We start from the raw sequence: 21,480 nt of genomic DNA, 5'->3' as shown, positions 1-21,480 counted from the left end.
GGTCGGTCCTGTGGCTCCGGAACCACTGGAGCATTCTAAGGCCTCCTGTGAGGCCTTGGCAAGGCATTTTGCAGATAAAATTGATCAGATTCGGTGTGTTACTCTGCACGCTGTGGATACAGTTAGTGAGCAAGAGGCGGCCTGTGGCAAACCGGTTTTGTGGGATCGGTTCCAGCTTCTTCCTCCTGATGAAGTGGACAAGATGCTTTCATCGGTATGGCCGACCACCTGCTTACTTGATCCTTGCCCATCTTGGCTCATTATGAGCTGCAGAGAGAGACTGGGTGAGGGGATCAAGGCGGTGGTGAACACCTCCCTTGAGGAGGGAGTGATGCCATCAGCCCTCAAGGAGGCAGTGATAAGACCGCTCTTAAAGAAGCCCTCCTTGGATCCTCAAGTTTTGAACAACTTTCGCCCAGTCTCAAATCTGCCATTTTTGGGCAAGGTGATTGAGCGGGTGGTGGCGGTGCAGTTCAAGGCACACTTGGAAGAAACTGATTATCTAGACCCATTTCAGTCGGGCTTCAGGCTTGGGCATGGGACAGAAACGGCCTTGGTCGCCTTGGTAGATGATATGAGGAGGGCTCTGGATAGGGGTGAATGCTCCTTCCTTGTTCTCCTCGACCTCTCAGCAGCTTTCGATACCGTTGACCACGGTATCCTCCTGGACCGCCTGGAGGGGTTGGGCATTGGGGACACCGTATTGCGGTGGTTCCGGTCCTTCCTCTCCGGCAGGTACCAGAGGGTAGCACTGGGAGAGGAGGTTTCGGACCCGTGGCCAGTTACTTGTGGGGTGCCACAGGGTTCCATCCTCTCCCCGATGCTATTTAACATCTATGTAAAGCTGCTGGGGGCTATCATCAGGAGGTTTGGGGTGCAGTGTCATCAATATGCGGATGACACGCAGCTCTACCTCTCGTTCAAATCTTCACCAAGGTTGGCCGTAGAATCCCTGTCCAAATGTCTGGAGATGGTGAGTGGCTGGATGGGGAGGAATAGGCTGAAGCTGAACACTGACAAGACCGAGGTACTTTTCGTGGGAGACAAGAGGAGGCTGGGGGATGTTGACCTGGTGTTGAATGGGGTATGGCTACCCTTGAAAGACCAGGTCCGCAGCCTGGGGGTCATTTTGGACTCCCAGCTGTCCATGGAGGCTCAGGTATCAGCTGTGAGCCGGACAGCGCTGTATCAACTCCATCTGATACGGTGGCTGCGCCCCTTCCTTCCCGACCATCTGCTCCCATCGGTAGTACATGCCCTGGTCTCCTCTCGTTTAGACTACTGTAATGCGCTCTACGTGGGGTTACCCTTGAAGACGGTTCGGAAACTGCAGCTGGTACAGAACGCGGCGGCTCGCCTGATTAAAGGCAGCCGCCGGCGAGATCACATCACTCCAGTGCTGAAGGAGTTGCACTGGTTACCAGTTGTTTTCCGGGCCAAATTCAAGGTGTTGGTTTTGACCTTTAAAACCCTATATGGTTCCAGCCCAGGCTATCTTAAGGAGCGCCTCCAGCAGCACCAGACAGGCCGCTTAACAAGATCAGCCTCGGATGGCCTTCTCTCTGTCCCATCAGCCAGGACAGCTAGACTGGTGGGGACGAGGGAGAGGGCCTTTTCTGTGGTGGCCCCCACTCTGTGGAACTCCCACCCTAGGGAACTCCGTCATGCCCCCTCTTTAATGAGCTTCCGTCATGCATTAAAAACGTTGTTGTTCAGGCAGGCATTTGGGGTGGGTTAGGGTATTTTAGAAAATGTTTTTATTGTAGAATTGTATTGTTTTAAACTGTTTTTATTGTATGTTGTACATCGCCCAGAGTGGCTGGGTGACCAGCCAGATGGGTGATTAATAAATTTAATAATAAATAAATAAATAAATAAATAAAGTACTTCTTCATACAGTGCATAGTTAAACTGTGGAATTCGCTACCGCAAGACATAGTCATGGCCACCAATTTGGATGGCTTCAAAGGGGCATTAGACGAATTCATGGAGGAGAAGGCTATGAACAGCTACTAGTCCTGATGGCTATGTGCTACATCCAGTACCAGAGGCAGTATGCCTATGTGCATCAGTTACTGGGGAACATGGGTGGGAAGGTGCTGATTCACTCATGTCCTGCTTGTGGGTTCCCGGTTGACAGCTGGTTGGCCACTGTGTGAACAGAATGCTGGACTAGATGGACCCTTAGTCTGATCCAGCATGGCTCTTCTTGTGTTCTTAAGTGCAAACAAAATACAACAAAACAAAAACAGTTTTAGTGTCATATCATTACAACCACTATGACACTAAAACTGTGTTTGTTTTGTTGTGTTTTGTTTGCACTTAAGAACATAAGAAGAGTCAGCATTCTGTTGATGGACTTGAGCATGCTCTGGGAGAGAGCGCAGGACAGGAAGGCCTGGCGTGCTGGGGTCACGAAGAGTCGTTCAGTCGTGTCCATGGGGTCACGAAGAGTCGGACACGACTGAACGACTGAACAACAACAACATTACAACCACTAAGGTGAATTAGAAATTCTAGTATCCCAAACTCCATTCATAAGCAGATACCGGTGGGACAAGCACCAAACTTTAAACTAAAGGCAGTTAAAGTGTTTCAAGGTTACCTCATCCAGGGGAAGTGATTTCGGGTTTGAACCCGAAAAGAGCATATCTCTTATGATGTTAAACAAGCTGTTATTCCCTTAAACAAGTATTTAGGCTAACTTTGTAATTCTAATCCTGACCTGGGCTCCATTCACATGGAAACAGAATGAGAAGCGCTTTCTAGTTATATCTGGACTTTAATGAAATCTCTTTGATCTGTCAGGGGCACACAAAGCAAGAAAAACAGCATATACAATACCTAAAACCCTGCTTTCATGGTTCACACAGCACTTCAGTGTTGGGTGGGTAGAGTAGAAATGAATATCATCAACCCTGTAGGTGCTGCTCAGTGAATAAGAGAGGCTTGTTCCCGGCCCCTGTCCATGCTCCCCTGCTCAAGGAAGTTTACTGGAAGTGCTGAGTTAAGCCTCAGTAGTTTACCCTACACCTCGCCCCTCTCATCCACCATTGGGATATTGTGAAAGATTAAAAGATACTGCACTGTTGTGAATGGGAAAAACAGGCTGCAAACTGTGAATGAGTAAAGCAGCTACCGTGCTATTGTGAATGCCTGAAACAGTGCTACTGCACTCTTATGAATGGGAAAAACAGGCTACATACGGTGAATGGGGAAAGCAGTTACTGCACTATTGTGAGTGCTTGAAACAATGCTGTTTCAATACTTCGATACTGTGAATGGGAAAAAGAGGCTATATAATGTGAATGTGAAAGCAGCCCTACTGCAAATGGGGAAAAAGAGGGAGGGGGGAAAGGGGTGGCCCCACCCCTTGACCAGGTCACTGCCAAGCCACAGCCAGGTCACAGAAATAGGGACACCCAGGATTTCATGTGGGGGGATGGGGCATGCTGCAGTGGAGACGCATGAGGGCTGTGTTTAAGGAAAAAAGACGCACTAAAAGGACTTTCCAAAAATGTGCCTTTTCCATAGGGAAACTGCGGGGTTGCTGTGGATTGGCAACAACATCATCTGTCATGAACGACCCTGATGTGCTCTCGCTCTGCACTAAATCAGCTGTGTAGATTGGGCCCTGGTGAGAGCCATGTGGTGTAGTGGAGTATCTGCACAGAACTAGACAGACCCATGTTTAAATTCCCATTCAGCCATGAAGTGCACTGGGTGATCTTGGACCGCTATCTCTCACCCTATTATCTATCTATCTATCTATCTATCTATCTATCTATCTATCATCTATCTATCTATCTATCTATCTATCTATCCATCCATCCATCCATCCATCCATCCATTGTATCCATCCATCTATTTTCCTGCCTTTCTGCCAGAAATGGAGCTCCTCACAGGTTTGTTGTGAGAATAAAACGTGGAGGGGAAGAACCATGTATGCTGCCTTGAACTCCTCGAAGGAAAGGCGTGATATAAACATTACGAATGAATGGCAATTGCTTCCAGGTGACTAACAGAGCAGAATACACACTGCCTTTGACAGGTTCTTCCAGTCTTTAAGCCTCGAAAACCAGAAGTATGATTCAGTGGGAAGAATTCCGGCTTAAACGTCACTGAAATGAACACTATCCTTCATTTAAATAGGGCGTGTGTAGAATTTGCACTTAGACTGTGGTCCAGAAGGCAGCACTTGCAGGCCAAACATTATGAGACATTCCTGCCAGGTGAGGAATGATGCTTGTTAAATGTTAAAAGTTACACCACTTCTGATTGATCATGATATAGGCACATGGGAGAAACAGTACTGAGAAACTGTAATGCTACTAGAACACTGGACCTAAAACAGAGAGACCTAAATTCAAATCTGTCCCCCACCCCAACTTCTCTCCTTCTTAACTCATTTCATAGGGTTGTGGAGGATAAAATGGATGGCACTCTGAATTTCTTGTATGAAGGATAGAACATACATAGAATCATAGAATCATAGCATAGTAGGGTTGGAAGGGGCCTACAAGACCCTTGAGTCCAACCCCCTGCTTAATGCAGGAATCCAAGTCACAGCATCCCCGACAGATGGCGGTCCAGCCTCGTCTTGAATGCCTCCAGTGTGGGACAGCCCACCACCTCCCTAGGTAATTGGTTCCATTGTTGTATTGCTCTAACAGTCAGGAAGTTTTTCCTGATGTTCAGCTGGAATCTGGCTTCCTGCAACTTGAGCCCATGATTCTGTGTCCTGCACTCTGGGATGCAAGACCCTCGAGTCCAACCCCCTGCTCAATGCAGGAATCCCCAACAGGCAGCTGTCCAGCCTCATCTTGAATGCCTCCATTTGTGGCTAGAAAGCAGAACAGATCTGTTATTGCTCAGCTCAAGAGCTCCTCCCTATTTTGAGTAATTATTTAATTCCCACATCATTTCAGAAAACTGCCCAAGGTATGGAGAAAGTAAACATGACTGATTTCTGCAATCTCTTTGAAAAAGTAACCTGTTTTCTATAAAAGCACGAACTGGGAACTAGAAAAAGAACATAGAGGGCAATCCAGCTGTGCATGGAGCTCACACGTGATGCCTGAGAAGAAGGCGTGACTTAATCCATCTTCACTGCACATTTTTTTTGCCTCACATAATTTATTTCACAGCCAGTTCCTATTTTAATCTTTTATCTTTCACTCAGTTGCAACAAATCAAGTCACTGCTTTTACAGGCTTTTTTTTAAAAGTCCCCTCTACCTATTCATCATCAACTAGCGAAACCAAGTCTGTAAGAACAGCAAAGGCTTCTAGCAGTAGTATTGCTTATCAAAATATAAAAACAATGCAGAGTACTCAGAAGCGCTACTGAAGCCTTGAAAAGACCTGAAAGAAATCAAGTGCTCCAATCTTTACCTTGATTTCCAGGAGTATTTTGTTGTTGTTTTTTGCATTTGCAAGGTATTAAAAGGGCAGCATGGAGAATGAGCAGTGTTTTCATGGATATTAACATCTTCTTATCTAGCAACAGCCATTAGCTGTAGATAGATAGGAAATGCTTTCTTCCAATCCTAGCCTCCTCCTACTGTAAGTAGCAACTTGCTTTTCTGGTGTTTTTGTTTCCCTTCCCTTTGATCACCATTCAGTTTCTGCCCAATCAGTTTATGTTTCTGTAGGGAAACATACTGTTACCTCTATGGCCAGCTGGAACTGCTCATGCTCTCTCTGGAGCTGTTCAGCTTCTGACAGGGAGCTTGCATTGACAAGGCTGGCATTGAGCATTGATTCTCCATTCCGGATCCAGCCAAGGACCTGGCAGAAAGGAAGAAAAAAGACATCTTGAAATATAACTATTTAACATCTGCATGAAACTGCTGGGGGAACTCATCCGGAGGTTTGTGCTGAAGTGTCATTAGTGTGTATAATACTCAGCTCTACCTCTTGTTTCCATCTTCTTCTCCCACAGAGGATGTGGAACTTTTGATTCAGCGCCTGAGAGTGACAGTGGATGAGGCATGACGGTGAACAAGCTGAGAATTAAACCAGACAAGTTGGAGGTGGTGTGGGCAGGACAATTAAGTACTCTCGATGGAGGACCAAGTGTGGAGTCTGGAAGTTCTTTACTATGCACTAAGTAGGGAAGCTCAGGTGGCTTCCCCACTTAATGATGACCAGAAGTGCTTTTTACCAGCTTAGGCTAGTACACCAGCTGTAGCCCAATTTGGGGAGATCTTACCTTGCCTTTGTTATCCATGAACTAGTGATGTCCAGGCTGGGCTACTGTAATGCCCGCTACATGGGATGCCTTTAAAGACAGTTTGGAAACTTCAGCTGGTGTAGAATGCGGAAACCCAATCACTGGTGGGGGCTAGGCAATTGGATTGTGTAACACCTATACTGCACCAGATATAGTGGTTGCTGGTACATTTCAAAGCCCAATTGCAAGTGCTGTTTTTGTCATTTGAAGGTCCAGGTTACCTGAAGGACCCAACCACACTTTCATATCTGCAGCTGAAGCGCTACTCACATGCTCTCTTGGGAAAACAATTCACTTGGTGGGCACAGGGGGAGAAGGCTTTTTCAGCAGTGACCCATATTTGTGGAGTGCGTTGCCATCTGGGATATACCAGGCTTCATCTCTGCAGGCTTTCAGAGGAGCCTTGAAGACTCATTTGATTCCATGGCATTTTCATTAACGCATTTGATTGGGCTGCAGATGGTTTTAGCTGCAATTATGTATTTGATTTTAGCATTTAACTGGGCTGGATATTTTTAAAATCATTATTACTGGTTCTTATTAATGTTTGTTTTGCTTGAAGTTTATTGTTATTTGTGTTTTATATTGATTATTCAAAACTGCCCTGGAAGGGTTTTTATCCTTAAACATGGCTTATAAATATGTTTAATAAATGAATGAATGTCTGGCACAAATAAAACACCTGGTTATTTAACACATATGCTGTTCTTCACCATATAATTAACATAACATCTTCTAAGACTAGGCCATATGTTGAAAGAGAGTTTGAAACAGCATCAGAAGAGTGGCATATGTAACTCTTCACTCTTTGATATCTAGCACAACCCCCTCCCCCCCCCCATGGATAGTTCCATTGTCCACCAGGCTGGTGGCCGCTGCAGAATGGGCTAGTTGCTCCCAAATAACGGAATTAGCTTTCTGTCAAGAACCTGGCAGTCTCAGAAGGGCTGTTAAGGCTTATCTTTTGGGAAAGGCTTTTTAGAATTGACGAGGGTTTGCATTTACTGAATTATTATTTTTACTGGCTGCTGTATAGTTCTCTGCTTATTTTCTTTGCTGGTTTGCCTGATGTTTTTGAATTGTATATTGCACTTTTGTTGTTTCCTGCCTTGAGAATCATGGTATTGAACAGTGGGTTCAAAACTGATGAAAGGTGGAATGTTCAAAATAAGTGTCATAAGCCCATTCAAAAATATTTGACAGTATCATTCTAGTGCTGAATAGAGTACAAAAACAATCCCCACCTAGGCTTGTGTTCTGTTCTGTTCTGCTTCTGCTGTGGCAAGTGCTTAGCATCACTGGGCATGGCAAGTCCTGGGTTACAGGGTTCTACTATGGATCACATCTTTGTCAAGGTTTTGGGCAAGTCAGGTTTCCCAGGGAGGCAGGAATGGGAATAGGACAGCACCACAGAAAGCCTATACCATAGCCAGGCCCATTGGACCTCCTGCACCTGTCCACAGTGCCATAAACCCTTGCTGCATGTGCCATGCCTGGCACTTCTGCTGCAGCACCTGACGACACATACAGGCTTCTGATATAGGGATTTTCAGCACTAATTGTTGCTCTGTTGAGGAAGACAGTGGGCTGAATCCAGACTATGTTAGTTGCACTGTCATTGAAAGCCATCTGATAAGTTCATCATGACTAAGATAAGTCCCACTGATTTCAATAGGAATTACATGAAACCACCTTAGTCTGGATCAAACCCAATGAAAATACATATTTTTTTTCCACAGTCACTCACTATTATGAATTAGTGCTACTCTGGCATGCAGTGGTAGCAACAGGGCATGGATGATTTTTAGAGTGCAATCCAACAGGATTGATGTTTGACAGATCTCGGAGACCTCCATCTATCCTAAGCCTTGTCCAGTAGCACAAGAGGAATGACAGACTCTTTCCCCGCTCCCATTCCTCCCTGAACATATTTTGAGCTAGATGGGCTCAGCGGCTCATTTAGCTCTCCTACCTTCCTGGGGACAGGAATGGAGGAGCTTGTGGATTGAGCAAATCCACATCCTCTCCTCTCCCCTTCCTGCCCTACCCCCTTCCCCATCAACAATGATCTTGGAAGAGGAAGCGCCATGGAGCTTTCCATGGCATCTGGGGGAAGATCTCTTCCATGGTAGTAGCTCTGTCTGTGGCTACAGAGAAGGTGATCTGCCGCATCCTATGGCTCCCCAGATGCCATCTGGGAGCCAGAAGATTGCTTTCTTAATTAATATTCTGGATTATATATGCTAAGGCAACTGACTTTGAAGATGTTCACTCAAGGAGCAAATGGAAATAAGTGAGATCCCATTCTTCCCCTTCTTTTACTGGTTAGTAACAAGCAAAAAGATGGAATTTAGGGGTGGGCTGAGGTGGGAATAAACCACAGAAATTCACAATTTACCTCAAAATGAATGTTCCTCCTTGAGGAGAATCAAATCTCTTGCCAATATCTGTGCATCACAACACACATACACAGGTTGAACATAGGGAGATGGACAAAACTAGCAAGAACTGATAATCAGGAACTTCTACTACAGTATAATGTATGCAAAAGAATCAATATCTCTCCTGGGTTAGTTTTGCTTTTTATATTTTAAACTATACTCCTGCTCTATTTTCTGTGCTTAATTTTTTACTTTTAAATGTGTTTAAAACACAATTTGGTTCCTGGAAAATGTTCGTGACTGGTTTGCATAACACAACAACCCACCATGGGAAACCAGCCATGGTGGGTTGTCATATCATCTGAGCCTGGCATATTATCTACAGTGTGGCTTAATTTTTGCAAGCAAACCACCCTGAGAACCCATGGCTTGGTGTAGGGTTGTTCATAGTCATGGTGGGTTGACATGTCTTCCAAATGCGGGAGAGCAATTTTATCATGGGTTGCCAGGATCGGCTACAGAGCTGCTTGGCAAGAGTGGCAAAAAAGCCTGTGCCACTCTTCACAATCTCACCAGTGCTGCCTCCAGCCTCCCTTGCCAGTCACTGCCCCTCCACTAATGCCCAAAGAGCACTTTGGAGGGACCATCACTTGTTTGCCACCTGTTCTTTAAATTTTTTAGGGCTTCAGGAGTATGCATATGGGGCCGTTTTTTGTTTTTTTTTTTAATTTCCCCCATTCCTTCACAAGTGCTCAGGAGGGCACTTTCACCAGTCTGATATGCGTAGCCTTGCCTTGTCAATTTCCTTATATGTTTCAGCTGTTAAAGGGAAGTGAGACAGGTAGGTGCACCAAAAAGGCTGAGGGATTTTTCCCTCTTGGCAATGTCAGTGACCTCCTGCCATTCAACACTTCCCTGAGTTTCCAGTAAGTCCAGAAAGGGGAGATATTGGCTTCCCCCCTTTTGCAGCTCCTTTTCAGAGTAGTTAACTTTGCAACTGCGAAGGAACAGGAAACAAACAAACAAACATACAAAATGACCCAATTTGTGTACTCCCACGGAAACATTTTTTTTTTTTTTAAGTTGGGTATCAAATAGGGGTAGCGATCGGAGCAAGGAGGGGGCCAGGACAAAGAGACAAGACAGGTTCGGCCACAAAGGTACCTGGAATATGTGACAGAGCCAGCTGGAGGAATGAGGGAGGAGGAGGGGGAGAACAAGCCCAATCATCTGTCAGGCATACCGTAGGCTGTTCTTCGAATAACCAACCCACCATTGCTTATTCGCAGGATAGTTTTGCATGACTTGCGAACCTGTCCATTATGTGGATGCAGAACTCCTGAGAGTTGAAAATCAGCGAATGATACCTTTTTACTTTCTTCCTTGATGCCACCTGTTAAGCATTTTGCCATTACATCTTGAAACATATCTTTGTACCTCTGAGGACTAGAAACTTACTTTATTATTTTAATTGAAACTGAGATTCCTAAGATTTTAATAAGAGCCTGTGGGTCACATAACAGAGCCTCCAGCACCATAAGTAGCTCACTTGCCATATGTCATCTGTTATTTAATGGCTTCAAATGGAAATTATTTCTGAATGTAAGTTCCCTTGTCGGATATTAGCAGTTCTAGAATATTTTCTGGCACCTCCTGGAATTATTGTGTGTGGTAATTGGAAATAATGTTTATTTCTAAAATGCCAGGTCTTCCTTCCTTCCTTTCATAGAAACTGATGAATCAATTTCACAAACAGAAACAGCCTATATTTAATGAATAATCAAATATTATTCATGATCTACAGGGCTTTGAAATCCAATAGTTTTGGTTCAAGAGTCTCACTAGCAGCCCCCTTCCAATCCCCACCTCCGTCCCAACTGTGATTCATTAAAGTATCTTAAAGAAATCCCTTCCCCTTGCCCTTGGTACATCACATATCACTTTCATCACAGCAATTTGCCACCCTTCAGGGTAAAGAAATTAGTTGTCATTAGGTGGAAACAAAAAGAAGTAAGTTGTCCATGCATTTGGCTGACCCTAATTTGTAAGAAATAAAATTAAATGAGATAACATTCTACTTAGTTCAGCAATACAGTTAGCTTTATTCTCCATTTCATCACACTGCATGATACTATTGCCATAAGAAGTACATCAGAGATTCTGAGAAAAAGCAATAGGACTTTCATACAACAACTAGGATATTGAAACAGTAGACTAATACTGCATATGTTACCAACCCAAACTATACAATATCTAGGACTGAAACTCTGCACCTCAAATGAACGACCATGATGGCTAATCGTAATCTAAGGTGATACTGGAATTTTTCAGCAGATACTTTACCACTTAAATTGCTATCCGAGGATGTTGATACACCTGAGAATTTTAAAGAGCCCTGACTTTTTTCCCCTAGGCACAATTGGATGAAGTTTATCCTGTGGTGCTGAAAGCAACCTGGAGGTAAATTATGATCATTTGTTATTTATAAGGAACCATTTGTGTAAAGAGAGTGTTATAGCATGAGCAAAACAAGACAGTAGCAATCCCCCAAAGATTACAATCTAAAATTTGACAGTGGATAAGAAATAAAATTGGAGAGGTTCAAGGCAAGATATAACTACATGAGGGACGTAATGTGGGAGCTGGATGCTTCATACCTGGAAGCCCTGCTCACATAATTTTCTTCCTAAAAAGTGTAGGGATTATGTGCGGAGAGGGAGAATTCTGAAAGTGTCGTCTCTGTGGAATTCACCATTGGTATGGGCTTTCCAGCTCACATGCTACTTCCACACATCACTACAGTGACAAAATTGTTCGTCTTGGGAAAATATTGAATATATGAACTGGGACTTTGTTGCAGATGAAATTAAGACCAGAAGCAGGTTAAACAAAGGTGTTATATGCAGAAGTAATGGTTTGAGGAGGGATTTGAAGGAAGTGAGAGAGGGTTTCTGGAAGGAAATAGATTAGGCAGACATACAGAATTAGAACAGTTTCTGCCATCACTTTGTTTCATGGACATGAACTTTCCCAAATATCTGCCATGTATCTTTACCATATTTCTTTCTGCCTTGCAGTAACTACTTATAGAATGTGTATCACCACAACATTTTAACCATTCTTTCTAAATCAGGTCCTCCAGCCAATTTGTGGAAAACAACATGAACTTGCCACAGTGTAGAACTACTTTTGGTCTCTTTTCTATGGTCCAAATGACTGTGTTAATTGCATTCTGAGCTATCATTCTGAAATCACTGAGTGAAAGCATCATCATAGAAAATCTACTGCTAAAATAAAGGGATCTCTGAAGAGTACCATAGAAAAATGGATAAGAACATGGGAATACAAGTACTTTGTCACAATGTCAGTCTTGACTGAAAACTACCTGAAATAAAAGGGGAAGCTAAGCAAAGTGTTTTTCTTCCATTATATTTTCATGGGGACTGAATGTCTCTTCATCTTGCCAACCAATTATGCCAACCAAAAGCTGGACAAAAACAATCTCAGTACGGGATTCCATCCTTAATGCATGTAATGTTTCCAAAATAACTATTAACAGGAACTTGCCAAGCTGTGTGAAACTACTCATAGGTACGCTGACCACGGAAACGTGTAAAATGATAATAAGTAACTTCAGGTTTCACTTCCTTATTATAGGTGATATAATATATGTAGGGAACTGAAAAATGGCAGAAGGTAATCAGACACACCAAAACTTCTGGGGAATATGTATCATCAACTGGGCAATAGATGGTTGGGGTCTGAATCTCACTGCTTGACTGCCATGTCAAACAGGAACTTTTTAATGTAACTTCTCCAATCCCATTCTCTGAGGTTGGCTTGTCTAAGAACAAAGGAAGATTAACCAACAGCAATGCTGTTGCATTACTCTGAGAGCTTGGTTAGCATGACTAATCAATACAAGCATATGAAATACTGTGTCTAATTGCCAGCTCCTTGGTGATCAATAACTTTTTGGCATCACCAGCTTCTGTCTGGCTTGTTACTGACTTAAACAGACAAGAAGTGTAATAACTCTGTGAAAAGGATTACAATACATTATCTCAGGTAGCCTTCAGTCTTACAAGTCAGGGCCAGCTTTGCAAATCAATCTGAAGTCACTAAATGTAGCCTGTGATAAGTGATAAGACCCAGAGCATAAGGGTCCGGATGTAGACCAGCAGTGTTATATCATCTGCCCACAGTCTGAATTTATTTGTTTACACTGACAGCTTCTTTAAAAAGTGTGCCTCTTTTTATAAAGTCACTAAACTGATTCCTACAAGCACATGGGTTTGGATTTGTGAGAGTCCAAAATAAACAGCTAATAAGCATTGTACTAGCTAACTAATTATAGGAAGTATCGTTTGTGCAGGGAGATCCACCTATGCAAGGTGAGGAGGACTAAAAAAGGAAGTGAATTAGACAGGGGAGATTTTTGTTTTAAAAAATGCAACTGGAGAGTCATATTGTAGTTTCTCCTACCAATGTCTGGTACCCCTTCTAAAATGGCCATTATTTTTAAATACTAGACTTATTTTTTGTCTTTGTGGAAAACTACTGGACCCATTTCATGAACAGATACAACCTATTTTTAATGCATGATCAAATCTTGCTCATTATCTACAAGGTTTTGAAATTCAATAGCTTCCATTCAACATTTTAGCTAGCAGCTGTCTCCTTTGTCTGAATTCCTCCATTTCACTCATCATCCACCAATGTACCTTAATAAAAGTCCTTACTCCTGGGAGTAGGAACCCTAACATATGTCTACAAGGTGGAACATCTGGTATGTGGACATGCAGTCTTGCTTCTCTTTCTGTTGGAATCGAAAAAGCTGACAGGACTCTTCCGACACTTATGGAAGAGAAATCTTCAGGAAAAATGAAAGCAGTCCACAGGGAGTCTAGTAGTTCCCTTCTTTGGTTCAAAATGTGGGGAAACATACATTTTGAACTGCACTCCATCCAATTCCCTGCTCAAAATCCCCCCTCCCCCCCCACACAAACTTTATTCTATAAAACAAAAACTGCATCAAGGTTGTGATTAACTACAGTGTAGTTAATCTGTCTTCAGCAAAGGAGATCATTACCTTGTCGTGGTGCTGCAGCTTGAGCACCTCAATGACGTCATGACCTAAACTGTGAAGGGACACCCAAGACGGGAAGGTCATGGCAGAGCGGTCAGACTAAATACGATCCCTGGGGAAGGAAACGGCAACCCACCCCAGTATTCTTGCCATGAAAACTAAATGGATCAGTACAACCAGAGATATGTCGGTATACCATCGGAAGATGGGACTCCCAGGTCAGAAGATGGTCAAAATGCTACTGGGGAGCAACAGAGGATAAGTTCAACTAGCCCCAGATGTGATGATGCAGCTAGCTCAAAGCCGAAAGGACGGCTAGCAGCCAATGGTGCTGGTGGTGAACGACGAATCCGATGTTCTAAAGATCAACACACCATAGGAACCTGGAATGTAAGATCTATGAGCCAGGGCAAATTGGATGTGGTTACTGGGGAGATGTCAAGATTAAATATAGACATTTTGGGTGTCAGTGAACTGAAATGGACTGGAATGGGCCACTTCACATCAAATGACCACCAGATCTACTACTGTGGACAAGAGGACCACAGAAGAAATGGAGTAGCCTTCATAATTAATAATAAAGTGACTAAAGCAGTGCTTGGATACAATCCAAAAAATGTTAGAATGATCTCAATTCGAATTCAGGGTAAGCCATTTAACATCACAGTCATCCAAATATACGCCCCAACCACAGATGCTGAAGAAGCAGAAGTAGATCAGTTCTATGAGGATTTGCAGCACCTATTGGATAGTATGCCAAAAAGAGATGTTATTTTCATTACAGGAGACTGGAATACTAAGGTGGGTAGTCAAACGACACCTGGAATTACAGGTAGGCATGGTCTGGGAGAACAAAATGAAGCAGGACATAGGCTGATAGAATTTTGCAAGATGGGTGTCTGCTGAGACACTGGAAGCAGCCCAAGAAAGAAGGAAAGCAAAAGGCAACAGTGATAGGGGGAGATATGCCCAATTAAATGCAAAATTCGGAGGTTAGCCAGAAGAGATAAGGAATTATTTTTAAACAAGCAATGCGCGGAAGCAGAAGAAGATAATAGGAAGGACAAGAGACCTCTTCCAGAAAATTAGAAAGGTCGGAGGTAAATTCCAGGCAAAAATGGGTATGATCAAAATCAAATATGGCAAGGACCTAACAGAAGCAGAAGAGATCAAGAAAAGGTGGCAAGAATATACGGAAGATCTGTATAGGAAGGATAATAATATCGGGGATAGATTTGATGGTGTGGTCAGTGAGCTAGAGCCAGACATCCTGAAGAGTGAGGTTGAATGGGCCTTAAGAAGCATTGCTAATAACAAGGCAGCAGGAGATGACGGTATCCCAGCTGAATTGTTTAAACTCTTGCAAGATGATGCTGTCAAGGTGATGCATGCCATATGCCAGCAAATTTGGAAAACACAAGAATGGCCAGCAGATTGGAAAAGATCAACTTATATCCCCATACCAAAAAAGGGAAGCACCAAAGAATGTTCAAACTATCGAACAGTGGCACTGATTTCACATGCCAGTAAGGTAATGCTCAAGATCTTGCAAGGTAGACTCCAGCAATTCATGGAACGAGAATTGCCAGATGTACAAGCTGGGTTTAGAAAAGGCAAAGGAACTAGAGACCAAATTGCCAATGTCCGCTGGATAATGGAGAAAGCCAGGGAGTTTCAGAAAAACATCTATTTCTGTTTTATTGACTATTCTAAAGCCTTTGACTGTGTGCATCATAACAAACTGTGGCAAGTTCTTGGTGGGATGGGGATACCAAGTCATCTTGTCTACCTCCTGAGGAATCTGTATAACAACCAAGTAGCCACAGTAAGAACAGACCACGGAACAAAGGACTGGTTTAAGATTGGGAAAGGAGTACGGCAAGGTTGTATACTCTCACCCTACCTATTCAACCTGTACGCAGAACACATCATGCGACGTGCTGGGCTTGATGAAGCCAAGGCTGGAGTTAAAATCTCTGGAAGAAACATTAACAATCTCCGATATGCAGATGATACCACTATGATGGCTGAAAGCGAGGAGGAGCTGAGGAACCTCATGACGAAGGTGAAAGAAGAAAGTGCAAAAGCTGGGTTGCAGTTAAACCTCAAAAAAACCAAGATTATAGCAACCAGCTTGATTGATAACTGGCAAATAGAGGGAGAAAACATGGAGGCAGTGACAGACTTTGTCTTTCTAGGTGCAAAGATTACTGCAGATGCTGACTGCAGCCAGGAAATCAGAAGACATTTACTTCTTGGGAGGAGAGCAATGACAAATCTTGATCAAATAGTTAAGAGCAGAGACATCACACTGACAACAAAGGTCCGCATCGTTAAAGCAATGGTATTCCCTGTAGTAACCTATGGCTGCGAGAGCTGGACCATGAGGAAGGATGAGCAAAGGAAGATAGATGCTTTTGAACTGTGGTGCTGGAGGAAAATTGTGAGAGTGCCTTGGACTGCAAGAAGATCAAACCAGTCCATACTCCAGGAAATAAAGCCAGACTGCTCACTTGAGGGAAGGATATTAAAGGCAAAACTGAAGTACCAATGAGAAGACAGGATACCCTGGAGAAGATGCTGATGCTAGGGAAAGTGGAAGGCAAAAGGAAGAGGGTCCGACCAAGGGCAAGGTGGATGGATGATATTCTGGAGGTGATGGACTCGACCTTGGGGGAGCTGGGGGTGGCGACGGCCGACAGGAAGCTCTGGCGTGGGCTGGTCCATGAAGTCACGAAGAGTTGGAAGTGAGTGACCGAATAAACAACAACAACAACAGTTAATCTGTAAAATGCAGCACAGTGTAGCAGACCATTTTTATTTTTTCTTCTTTTCCATCTCCCTGTTGCGGTAACAGATAAAAAGGATAAAATTCTGTGTACATCGGTAAAATTCTGTTTGGTTGGTGACCTTAGCTGTATGGAATGGTGTTATGGGAGGATAAAGAAATTATCAGTTACTCATCCACATATTCTGGAGTCAGTAATTATTCTTTACATCTTCTTGGAAATACATATTCTATTTTGCAAAGCTCTTTGTCAGTGAAATTTCTCTATAGGATTCAAGGATAACAGTAATTGTGCTGATCATTATCATAGGAAAGAGAATTTAAGCTACTACAATTTGAAAGTGTTAGAGTAATCTAAATGGTCTGCTGAAAAGCAAAAGAGTAGGGATTAACCTCTTTCCTACAGCTTTGAGTATCTCTCATTTACCTTTTTCCATTCTCTTTGGGAGTCTCCATGAATCCCAAATAATCCATGTATTATGTTAATTGCATAAATATAATAAAGAGTGGAAGTATAGTGCAGGCATTCCAGTTTTATTTCCAGCCTAGGTAATGAGGCACAATAACCCAAACTCCTCTAATAATCTTCTGTCAAAGTTACAAGTGCTGCTATGGCCTAGGAAGCCATGAGTGTCACCTCTTTGCCTCAGTTCTTCAGACTCCCTTTCTGAAAAACACAGTTCAGGCAAAGGGACCCGCTTTATATCTTTAGCATGAAGACAGACACTAATCAGCCCTGGGCTTAGACACACAGAGTTAGCAATTATTTCCCTAGTATAAAAATTGGCCTAGAATACTAAATGGTGGAGGGGTTGTGGGAATTAACTGCAGAAATGTAAATAGCAACATTCCAACTTAACACCAGAATGTTATAACTTCTAATTACTGTTTTTCTTGTTTTTAACTGAATTGCATATCTAGTGCTTGTTTGAATATACTACATATTATACTTGTTATATAAATATAACAAAGCAATAACCTGAAAAGCCTTTTAAACATTAACCCCATTAACTTGGGTCTTAGGAGGTAGCTGGAGATCAGCATTTATTTACATATATAATATGTATCCATGTTACAACACTTGCTTGCCAATTGGCACAGGCTGATATGGTGTGTTAACATCATTTTAACAAAAGAAGCTATGCATAGGGGCTAATACAGCCCCTAGACATTTCTCTGATCCCCACTTTCAATTTAATAATAGATATGGCTATTATACCAAAGTGTAAAGATAAGCGAAGAAAAGGTAAAAACACTTAAGCAGACATTCTGTTCACATTGAACATTTTATCAGTTCTGGAAGACATTAAATACTTCAGGATTTAAGTAGAGCCTGAAAACCCCTTGAAAAGCACCTAATAATTTCCTTTTTGCTTAAAAAAAAAGGCCAGAATAATGTCGTAGAATGCTCTCTGAACCAAACCATTCCCTCCAGACTGAACAATTTCAGTACAAGCAAATTCTCTGAAACTGTAATTACTCTAACTGTAACCTGGTCCTAAATGGTTTAGGGCTTAGGGCCTTGTGGGTCATAACCAGCACTTTAAATTGTGTCTGGAAATGAACTGGGACCACTTGCTCCCTGTATCTGGTCCCTGTCAACAGTCTGCTGCAACATTCTGAACCAGCTGAGCATTCTGAACCAGTTTCAAAACAATCTTCAAAAAGAGCCCCATGTAGCCCAAATGAGATGTAACCAAGGTATGTGTTACAATAGCCAATTCTGGCACCTCTAGGAATGGGCATAGTTGCTAAAGGCACTCTTGGCTGCTGGCAAAATCTGGATATCCAAACTCAGTGATAGATTTGGGAGAACTGCTAACCTACGAACCTGGTAGGGATGTATGGATTTTGTTAAATCCATTCGGTCTTGTGTTCCACAGATTGTCAGGCATCTTTCATTCCATTGTCCGCTCACAGACAGAACTGGATTTTAAAAAAAAAAAATTTAAGGGATGTATGAAACTTTTGTTCTACTTGTGCATGTGCATTAGCGCTAATTTGCAGTTGTGCACTTCCGCTAATGCACATTAGCTCAAGTGCAAATTTGTGCAATTTCCACCCAAAAGTTAAAAGAGTCTAATTTTTGTTCTAATGTTTAGCACTACACTGCCTCAATTGCTGTTGTATTTTAATATTTCATTTTAAGGTATCAGACCTCTGCTTTTATACTGGTTCAATGGAGCCATCTTTAGGGAGCCACCGAGATGCAATGGAAAGAGTTTTTGCATCTAGATTGGACACCTAATCTTCAAACTGGGTCTGAGACAAAAAGAGATGCCATGTATACATACTTTCAACCAGTGGTATCTGACTTTGCTCCTCTTGCTTTGGAGATGAAAGACTAAGAAACAGAGTCACCAAGATGCCTTAAAGGGCAGCACCATCAGAACTCCAACAGTATAATATCTGAGAGCATGCAGAGGTAGGTGTAGTTAAAATGGAGATATGTTGCAGCAATCCAAGCAGGGGCTTACACTTAGCAGGAGAGTGTTTGAAGAACCAAACACCTAGATGGTATTAAGAAGAATTACTCAAGATCACCACTTACTAATGTCTTGCAAGGTTATAAGGTCTTTTATAACCTCTTATAAAAATTCTAAACCTTGTCATTATTTTGCCAATGGACTGGAAAACCTGTGGTAAAAGACACATGCTCAAGATTTTCTCTCTCTCTCTTTCTCTTAACCTAAAAGAGTGATAAACCATCCATCCATTCTATGATGTATTCTACAAAGAGAGTAGGTTTGGGAAGGCCCTGCACATATTGCACTTCCCTTGTCTCCAGTTGTTCCAATTTTCACTCACAGCCTTGACATTCAAACCTGTGGCGTGTACAGTTCAAAACAGAACCTTTTCCTAAATGAGATAGGGGAGAGAAAAATGATTTCCAGGTTTTCTAAGTGCCATTATGTTAAAATGCAACCATATGTAGGTATTCTAGAACTCTCTAGACTTTCAACTGAATCAGCAGAAGTTGAGTTAGCACCAGGTATTGGTTGGTGGCAGTTCACTCTTCCTCTGCTCCTAAGAGAAAGGGCAATTGGGTAATGAGTTTAAGACCATCCATCGTCTCAGATGCTCTAAGGTGAAAATGAAGCCCATTTGGATCTGGACTGGAAGTGAATAACAAGCCAAAATCAATATAGATTCCAATTTCACTAAGTGATTTTGATTATGACTCATCCCACAGGAAGCCAAATCCCAGCCACTTTATGATAGGGCACTGATATATTTAAACCCAGCTCTTCCAGGGAAAGCTGTAGCTGCAATAATTTACAGGTTAATAATCAATTGACTTTTAAAGTATTCAGCTGAACAAATAAAATTAGTTCTCACCATGGGCTTACTGAAAAGTGTCCGAGTAAGGAAGGCTCCCCAGTAATGTTAAAGAAACTCTAATGAAGCACAGCTGTTAACATCTCTCTTGACGTAGTTTGAAAGTTCACTCCTAAATCCATGCACACTTTGCTCTTTAGGTTATTCTAAGGCATAAGTCGGTAGATGGTGGGAGCATACTAGGGAAATAACATGACGCATTCAGCATCTATTAAAACAATAATTCCCTTAAAATGAAAAGGAAATGTGGAGAGAATGTTACAAAATAGATCATGCATTTATAGAGTTCCCGAACGAATGTAAGAACCAAATCAGAAGGGTAAAGGTTCAAAATAAGTTATAGCTACAAGCAAGCACCACTGATTTTCATTAGGGTCTTATGACTACTGTAATATGCTCTGTGGGGCTGCACTTAAAGACAGTCTGGAGGCTTCAGTTAGTTCCAAATGTGAGGACATAATTTTCAGCAAGTGATCATATGACATTACGCCAATGTTAAAACATCTTTACTGGTTGTCAGTTTGTTTCAAGGGTGTAAATGTCTCTTACTTTCTCTCTGTCTCCTACTATCTGTTGTTTTCTGCCAATAACTTCATTGTTAAAGTCATGATGCATCAGAACAGTTTTTGAAACCATCTCCAGTTGGCAGCAAGGGTAGGCAAAGTAGGTCCTCTTAGGTCCTACCATTTTTTGTTTTGCAGAACTAGCCCCGACTTACTGTTTGAAGTTCAGAAAAGGTATGACATTTGACATAAGGCTATTTTGACCCATTTCGGTCTGGGTTCAGGCCTGGTTCTGGGACAGAATTGGCTCTGGTTGCCCTGAAGGATAACCTCTTATGGGAGAAACACAGGGGCAGTGAAACTCAGTTGATTCTGCTTGATCTCTCAGCAGGTTTCGATACTGTTGAAAACAGTATTTTTTTGGATCGTGTCTGTGAGTTGGGAGTACTGTTTTACACTTGTTCTGCTCCTACTTACAGAAGGTAGCAATGCATGACTGTGCCTCAGACCCATGGCAGCTGAACTGTGGGGTGCCACAGGGCACCATCTTGTCCCCAATGCTATTTAACATCTATATGAAGCTGCTGGGGGAGGTCATTAGGAGGTTTGGGGCAATATGTCATCAGTGTGCTGATGACACACAGCTCTGTTTCCCTGAATCAGGAGAAACTATGCATATTTTGAGCCAGTGCCTAGATGCAGTGATGGGTTGGATGGGTTGGATGAGAGTCAACTAACTGAGAATGAACCCTGACAAGACGGAGGCTCTTGTCAGGTGGGCAGTCCCTGAGTACAGGAACTGGGGAGTTTGCCTGTTCTAGACAAGTTGTACTTGCTCAGAAAGAAGTGGTATACAGTTTGGGGGTACTCCTGGATTCATTTTTGTTATTAGAAGCCCAAGAGACTTCTGTGGTGAGGAGTGCCTATTACCAGCTTCGATTGGTATATCAACTATGCCCTTTCCTAGACAGGGATAACCTGGCCACTGAAGTCCATGCATTGGTAACCTCACACTTAGACTACTGTAATGCTCTTTCTGTGGGATTACACTTGTGCTTGGTTCAAAAGCTATGGCTGGTGCAGTATGTGGCAAGGAGGCCTTGCTGGTTGTACCACAGCCTGCACATTGCCATCTGGTGGAAACCC

The 21,480-nt window shown here is 42.6% G+C and overlaps 1 protein-coding gene across 1 annotated transcript in view; it reads right to left on the bottom strand.

Annotated features, from left to right (window-relative positions):
- Positions 1–21,480, bottom strand: part of KALRN (kalirin RhoGEF kinase) — an 816,446-nt gene that overhangs the window by 228,333 nt on the left and 566,633 nt on the right. The window contains exon 17 of the mRNA XM_084807552.1: positions 5,670–5,789. Coding sequence (XP_084663678.1) covers positions 5,670–5,789 — 120 coding nt within the window. The remainder of the gene's footprint in view (positions 1–5,669; positions 5,790–21,480) is intronic.

Source organism: Heloderma suspectum, chromosome 1 (assembly GCF_057233095.1).
Source record: "Heloderma suspectum isolate Gila_16-S chromosome 1, 16-S_ref, whole genome shotgun sequence".
NCBI lineage: Eukaryota > Metazoa > Chordata > Lepidosauria > Squamata > Helodermatidae > Heloderma > Heloderma suspectum.
This window is presented reverse-complemented; position numbering and strand designations above follow the sequence as displayed.